The sequence below is a fragment of the Pygoscelis adeliae genome, unplaced genomic scaffold (genome assembly GCF_000699105.1).
Source record: "Pygoscelis adeliae isolate BGI_AS28 unplaced genomic scaffold, ASM69910v1 Scaffold191, whole genome shotgun sequence".
Classification (NCBI taxonomy): domain Eukaryota; kingdom Metazoa; phylum Chordata; class Aves; order Sphenisciformes; family Spheniscidae; genus Pygoscelis; species Pygoscelis adeliae.
Window position 1 is genome coordinate 1,377,530 of NW_008824114.1, and position 7,471 is coordinate 1,385,000.

The window sequence follows — 7,471 nt, forward strand, 5'->3', positions numbered from 1 at the left end:
TCTCTGTCTTGGGCCCGTAGGGCGCCCGGGACCCGGCCACAGCTCCCCGGTGCTGCCCCGCGGCCAGGTTGTGTGTGCGGATCGCCGGTGCTGCCGGGCAGGCGGCTCCGTCTTGCAGGGCGCCTTCTTCATGCAGTAGGCTTCGGGCATGTAGCTCATGCCAGGAGTAGGCTGACCCCGTGGGCACCAGGGGAGGCAGAAGCCCTGCATGCCCGCAGCTTCACAAACTGGTTTCTCAAGGCAGAGTGCTGCAGTGAGCATATCCGAGGCCCCAAAATCACCTTATTCTGTTTGTGTGGCCCCTGCTGCATCCATACTCAAGACCAGTTTAGGTATGGCATCTTGTATTGTGTATGTGCTTATTAGCATATCAATAAGTACTCATTTAACATATGCTTAGGAGTAGCCATGTAATCACTCTGTTCCAAATAAAAGCCTTCTGGAAAGAGCCTTTGATGCTGTCTTTCTGCATACCGTTTCTCGGGCTGTTGTGCACCACAGAGCACAAAATGTAGCCGGAAAGCCACGCGTTTTGCAGAGGGGGTGTATTCTTGTGAGACTGCTCACCTGTTTTTCCTTTATCTCTAGGTATGGTCCCAAAATGCCTCTTGCAGTGGATTGCACCGCAGAACTGATTCGTTGCAAGGTCCTGGATTCATCTGGCAGATTGAAGTCGCATGAGCTCATCCTCTCTTATGGGCTGGCTCTTGTAAGGTAGGGGGCTCGGGAGGCCTGTGTGCTGTGAGAGAGACCTGGACAGATAGCATTATTCAGCTGTCTTAATTTCACTTTGCATCTCTGGGACCACAGTGTTGTACAGCATGTGGGGGATTTGTCTCTGGGGTTGCAAGTTTCTCTGCAGCTCTTGATAGTCATTTATCTTTTCTGTAACCTGCATGCAGGTTTGTCAACTTGATCACAGAAAGGAAACAGAAAATGGTCAGCATTCCTCTGAGACAATTAGCCAGAGAGGTAAATATTTAATAAGAGTTACTCGATAACTTATGTATATACAGAGAGCGTATGCATTATCTATTAACAGCACTGGGTGGAGGGAGTTGTGGGGAGTCATTCTTTTGTAACCAAAATAATGGATATAGATGCCAGTTCTTTCCAACTGCAAAGTTTTAAAGAGGCTTGATGTAACTACATCTAAAACTTTGTTCTTTAAAGTCAGATTAGGAGTAACAAAGGCTGATGATCATTAAAACATTTTGTTTCAATTGTGTGATCAAAAGTCTTGATTTACATGTAAATAGTCCCACTTGACATATACACCACACATTTTTGTTTCTTAGCTACTGATATATGGAAAAAGAGCTTAAGCTATGGTTTATAATTTCTAGTCTTTGACAAGCAAGGTTATACATAAAAAGCACTTAATCGCATTTGCAGACATCTGTATTATGTCTCTCGCTTGAGGTAAACTTGTCCACTTCTGTGTGGAGGAGGGGAAGGTTCAAGGTGTAATTGTAGTAGCAGGACTAACTTGAGTCCTCCTATTGCCAGCTGCACTGAGCATCTTATCTGGGTCTGAACAGCAAGTTTTGAAAGTGAAGAACAGACAGTATTTGAGACTATTCTATATATGCAGCTTTGTCTGGGGCCCCTATGTGAGAATGAAGAATTGATTTTTTTTTTTTTTTTTTTTTTTGGCTGGGTTTTTAAGAAAGGTGCTGCTTCTCACCTGTTAAAACTGGTCAAGCTTAAAAATAGAGGTCTTGCATAAAGTTAGTTGTCCTTAGGAAAGTTGCAAAAAATTGCATGCAATTTAAGAGTGTGTATGGTTTGAGTATTATATATGCTATGATTTGTACCTTTGATATACAAACTCTCATCCAGAATGTTTCATCAGCTTAAATATAGTTTAACTGCTTCTCAGTATCTCATTAAGTGATACATAACACCTCTGTCTAAAAAGACATCTGTTGTTGCAAGTAACGTTGAAGAACTTAAACTGTAAAATCCCAAGTTTGTATGGATCCTAGGGCACAGGAGGAGTGGGATCAGAGAGGAGGGGATCTCAGCCCACCCTTGAAGTGGGAAGCTGGGGGACTGTGGTGCAGGAGTGGCCCGGAAGAGGCTGTTCCCACCCAGGCAGAGGTTCTGTGCAGCCTTGCAGGGCTGCCATACAGTTGTGTCAGGATGCAGTGGGAACTGTGGAGTAATGCCTGTGGCTGTTCTTCCAGGTGGATATCCCTATCTGGGTTGTGGATCTCCGTCATGAGCTGACTCACGGGAAGCTGCCGCGGCTGGCTCTGTGCCGCAAGGGTGAGTGCTGCCAGCAGGTGGCATTGGGAGGGCCCAGCCTGAGGTGTGCTTGGGTTGGCAATGCCAGTGCTGCAGGCCCTGAGGGGAGCACCCCTCCCTCCATTTTGGGGCGCTGCAGGGCAGGCAGCGGACTTGTCCTGGCAGGGAGAGTTGTGGTGTGGAGACATCGGGAGGGTTTGCTGCTGCCCTGTGTGGGTAGCTGAACTGCATCCAGTGGCTCCAAGCTGTGGTGCATCACAGGGCAGGTGTCCAGAGACTTTCTCCTTCCCTTGAAAAAAAGCACTGGAAACAATAGTTCAGCCCTCTTGCTTCTTTACAGCACAGGAAGTTCATCTCAGGGCAAGAGGTAAGTGCTTTTCCTGATGATTTAGAGGTACCTGAGACTCTTAAAAAAATCCCATCTAGGGAGAAATGCAGTAGGTACTGCAAGCCTGGATGAATGACCAGCTCATGGTGTTTGAAGGGATTCCTGGGAATTTTGGGTTAAGTACTGAGGAGCCAGGTAAATAACCTTCAGCTGGGTCCTTAGATTGAGTTGGATAGTGAAATAGTGATGGGAGAAAAGGGGTTTTCTTTCTACTCTATCCAATGTATGCCTAGTGTAGTCTCTGCATAAAAAATGAATGTTATTCTTATAGACACTATGTTGATCATGGTGATACTAAAGAATTGACTCATCTTTTCATCAGAACACCACTGCTGGGACTTAGTTTCTGCTTAAATTTGGCCTAGCTTGAGTGAGGTGCAGCGCTATAGCAGTGTGCAATCTTTTTTATTGCCAAAAAGACAGTGGGTGGGTTACCAGGCCTGTGATGCTGGGTTGTGGGGGATTTTTTGTTGTGTTTTTTTGTTGTATTTTTTTAAAACTCTCTCACCTTTTCCTTAATGGACTTGCATGTGATTTTAGGGTTTGTAACTTGTTAACAGCATTTTTTCTCAGAATGCAAGTTAGCAATCTGCCACCTATATTATTTTTTTTCAATAACGAAGAAAACCTTACTGGGAAGAGAATGTTTTCTGTTCTCCCTTAGGTTGTGATGTTGTCCTGGACTGGCTACGAAAGACATATTGGAGCCGTCAGCTGGGCAATAATTTGTGTGAAGAAAGTGAGGACGAGAACGAGGAAGAGGAGCAGGAAGGGGTGGAAACAAATGCAGAGTTGGACAATGATGCATGGGAGATTCGAACCCCACAGCATGAGGCCTGTCAGAAACACAAGGAATTCCATGGTAGGTGTCTCTAGAACAATGGCAGTTAGGAGGATTAGATATGTCCCATGCTAGAGAAAGCAGTTTAAAAGTGTTATCTTCTAGCCCTGACAATGTATAAAGACATACTTTCAGCTCAGGTTTTGGGATGCCTCTTTGGGCCTTGATGGATTCTTGGGGTGACTGACTTTTTTTTGTATTAGTTCACTGAATTTGTAGCATAAAATCTTTTACTTCTATCAAATATGCAGTATCCTAATCAGTAGCAACAGTTATACTGGGATGGTTTAGGACCAAGCATTGTAAAAGTTACTTGTAGTGTCTTGACAGCCACAGTTTTGGTATTGAGGCCACTACTGACATAGAAGGCTGTGGTCCTTTTATAGACCTCAAAACTCTGTAGATTCATAACATGAGCAAGAGCAGGATAAAGGCAGTTCAGCCAGTTTCAAAATACTTCGCACGTGGACAGAAAAGTCACTAGCTGCCAATAGTATAAAAAAAAAAATCACAGGTAACTCAACCTGGACATAAATCTAAGATATAAAGTGCAAAACAATGGGAAAACTTTGGTAAACTGTTCCAGTGGTTGCTTTTCCATCACCAGAAGTCTTTGAACCCAAAATAAGGAGCTTTTCTCAAAGTGGATTTCTAGTTTGAATGACTTACTGGAGGAAGCGGGAGTTCAGATTAGATGGCTGGTCTGCGAGTTTGAGACACGTGAGGTATCAAACAGTAAAACCAATTAGTCATAATTTTTTCTGACAAAACATGGCATGCTTATAGGGAGTAACTTGCCCAACAGATTACAGCAGCCCAATCCAAGGTCCAGAGAGTGTGCAGAAATGCTGAAGTGACCCCTATTGCTCCCTGGAAGGTCACACTAGGTGACTATAATGATCTTTCTGGCTTTAGGAGCTATAGATTTGTTGCAAGTCTTTAGTAAATTCCTTTATACCACACTCATACATAGATACAGTAGCTGTGATCCAGAAAATATTAGCTCATTTGTTGTGCACTTTGAGTTTAATACAGAATTTATTAGAACAATCCAAACCTAGAGGCAGTACTAAACTTTGGAATGCAGCAGCACTTACCACTTTTCTTGTCAGACCATATGTCTGGGCTTCTGTCTGACTTCATGTTGGATGAGATCCAAGCATGTGCTATTCCTTCCGCTCCCTGGCTACCCTAAAAAAAAAGAACACCCCACCCCCAGTTGCTGAAAGTTGCAGAATGATACAGTAGATTCTGTGATTTATATGTCCAGAGTAATGGAATGTCAATGGTATATCAGTCCTACAGTTGGAATGCATGTGAAGTTTATCTAAGCTGATACTGGGTGGTGGGCATCCTGATAGCAGGTGACAATGACACCTGAATGGTGAAGTATATTGAAAGATGGTGCTATTTCAGGTACAGTAAAAGTGGTCCACAGATAGAGAAAGGACATTTCATGTAGATGGTAAATCAAAGTTTAATAAAGTCCAGTAAGGATGTGGTTGGTTTGCAAATAGCCACAGTGCTGTTGCAACAGGTTTAAAATGCAAGTATAAGGAATACAAATATGCATCAGAACATGAACTGCCTATGGGAACAATTTCTTCCTAAACTGATATATTTAGGGATTTTTTTTGAGCTCTCTGGATTTATCCAACTTGCCTGTCTTTGGCCACTGTTAGTGATAAAATACTGAACTCCTGGTTCAACCCCACGATAAAATTTATGTTGCTGGAAAAGTCTGGGAGCTGTAGGAGTCTTCAGAGTGTTGTCTGAATCAGAATTTATGACTTCATTTGACTGGTGTCTTCCCTGAGTGTATATTCAGCAGAACTAAGCAGCTTGCCCAGATACAAAATTCCCTTATATAGTTGATCCATTCCCTGTTTAAACTATATATTTATGTTTATTTCTAGAAAAAGTCAGAGATGTGCTGATATCCTACAAGAATGAGCAGTTTCGGGTAAGTGCAGTCTGATCATCAGCACTTTCGGTTCTCATTTCCTGCTTGGGGCAATAAGTCTTCTCTTCATTCTTGCCCAAACTGAAGAACTGGTGCTCTTGGCCAGGCCTCATTTGAAATACCTGAGTGCTAGCATGACAGAGTTGCTGTGCCAGGAGTTTATTTCATGTAAGTGCAGGGATCCCTTTTTTCTCCCTGTAGCGTCCTCCCACAGTTAGAATCTGTCTAGAAGCGTCAGTGATACAGAAGCAGTATTTGTATCAGTGTTGCAGAGGTGGCAGTATGCCAGTGTCCACAGTGCTACCAGTGCTTGCCAGGTTGTGTACTCTTACCTAAAGTAGTGCTGCCGTCTAGTGCATAGCCCATAGGGGACCTGTGACTGGTGCATGTGCCGAGGGAGGCTTGGTTAGTTCCTTGTTCAGATACCTCTCCTAGTGTTGTCATACATGGCTTGCCAAAGTAAAGCTTCGCTGCAGAGAACAAGCAATTTGAGTTGTGATGGTTTCTAACGCGAACACTTTGTTCATGTTTATAAATGAGATAAGTACTTGTTGGAGATCCCAAGTCTTCCTTGTCCAAGTGGATAGTGCTCAGTTTGTTTTTGTTCACCCTAGTGTCTCTGGAAATTGAGACCTGTCATTCAGAAGTCATTAGCCCATGTTTTCTATCATCCATCATACACTTTTGCAATGGCCCAGTGGCTGAGGTGCTGCAGTTTGGATTTGTGAATAATTTGCCCCAGAAATCTCTCTCTGCTCAGCTTCCCCTTCTTAATAATGGGATAGTTCTTAAGATGTGTTGAGAGCTGGGTTACAGACCCTGTAAAATGTCTTTGGATATGACCTCACCAACATACTATTGTTATTGGGGAGCTGTTCTCACTTTTATTTTGATTAATATCATTAGGGGCTAAAGGAAAAGGTGTTCTAACATTCCAGTGAAGTGTAGACTTAATCAGCAATGAGAGCTAGGGTCAGGAATTTTATTGAAAATTAACATCCAGTTTTCTTCATTGTCTTGGTTTTGGAGTATATAACGTGATTCTCCTTTATTCATCCTTCCCTTTCTGTAGTTGGTACTGGCTTATTGTATGTTTTGCATTGCATCGTAAAGGAGACAAATTGATTATATGTGGTGAGTGACCTCTTAACATATTAGCAGAACAGAGGGAAGTATTTCAGACTGAATAGGAAAATGCAACTTCAAAATTTAAACTGGCCAGGGCTGAATGGGAGGAAAGGAGTAGTCAGTCAATCTCTGAAGAGTAATTTCAAAACTTTTGTTTCGAAGCTCATGTGAAATTCTCCTTATCCCATCGAAATGGTGTAAATACAGGCTAAAGAGTAAACTCTATGTTATATGCCTCAATTTAATTGAATGCTGCATACTGTGCTTTTGAAATGTCTCTGTTCACCCTGTAAGGCTGCCTTTCTTATTCAATGATTTCCAGCGATGCACATCTAAGTCTGGCAACTGTGACAAAATACAGCTGAACTGTGAAAAATGAATGCTCTGTAGATACATGTCTTGCGGATATAGCTTCCTTTAATATATCATTTTTGCCACTCTGAAGTACACTGAGTAACGGTGGGCAAAGGGCTTGCCAAGATCTGTCAGCGGCAATGAGTGTTACTCCATGTGGTTGATATGTGCAAGTTCTTAACTGAAGTTTGTCTTTAATAAAAAACATAATACTACTTTTATGCATTAATAACTGTTGCCAGTAATTTGAATAGATGCAAGCATATTGGTCCTTTGTTGGCCTCTGAAACTCTGTTCTGTACAACAGTAGACCTGTAATTTAAAACTGATTATAGCTGATAAAATCTCTGAAACTTAGGAAAGGATTGAAAAAAATGACATGGGCTTGTTTTTCTGCCCTTTAAGGGCAGATGGTTTGGTACATCCAAATAATTTCTTAACCATGACAGCAATTGAATGTTCCAGATATCAAATAAATACTACTTGAAGCTTTTTTTAGGCTTATATTTAAACACTTACCCTGGGTTGGCATAGCAAGAGTGGTACA

The 7,471-nt window shown here is 42.4% G+C and overlaps 1 protein-coding gene across 1 annotated transcript in view; it reads left to right on the forward strand.

Annotated features, from left to right (window-relative positions):
• Window positions 1–593: 593 nt before the first annotated feature.
• LAS1L (LAS1-like (S. cerevisiae)) overlaps window positions 594–7,471 on the forward strand; it is a 34,555-nt gene continuing 27,677 nt past the window's right edge. Inside the window, exons 1-5 of the mRNA XM_009334276.1 lie at window positions 594–714; window positions 903–972; window positions 2,190–2,271; window positions 3,303–3,500; window positions 5,396–5,442. Of these exons, the coding sequence (XP_009332551.1) occupies window positions 602–714; window positions 903–972; window positions 2,190–2,271; window positions 3,303–3,500; window positions 5,396–5,442 (510 nt within the window). The 5' untranslated portion in view covers window positions 594–601. The remainder of the gene's footprint in view (window positions 715–902; window positions 973–2,189; window positions 2,272–3,302; window positions 3,501–5,395; window positions 5,443–7,471) is intronic.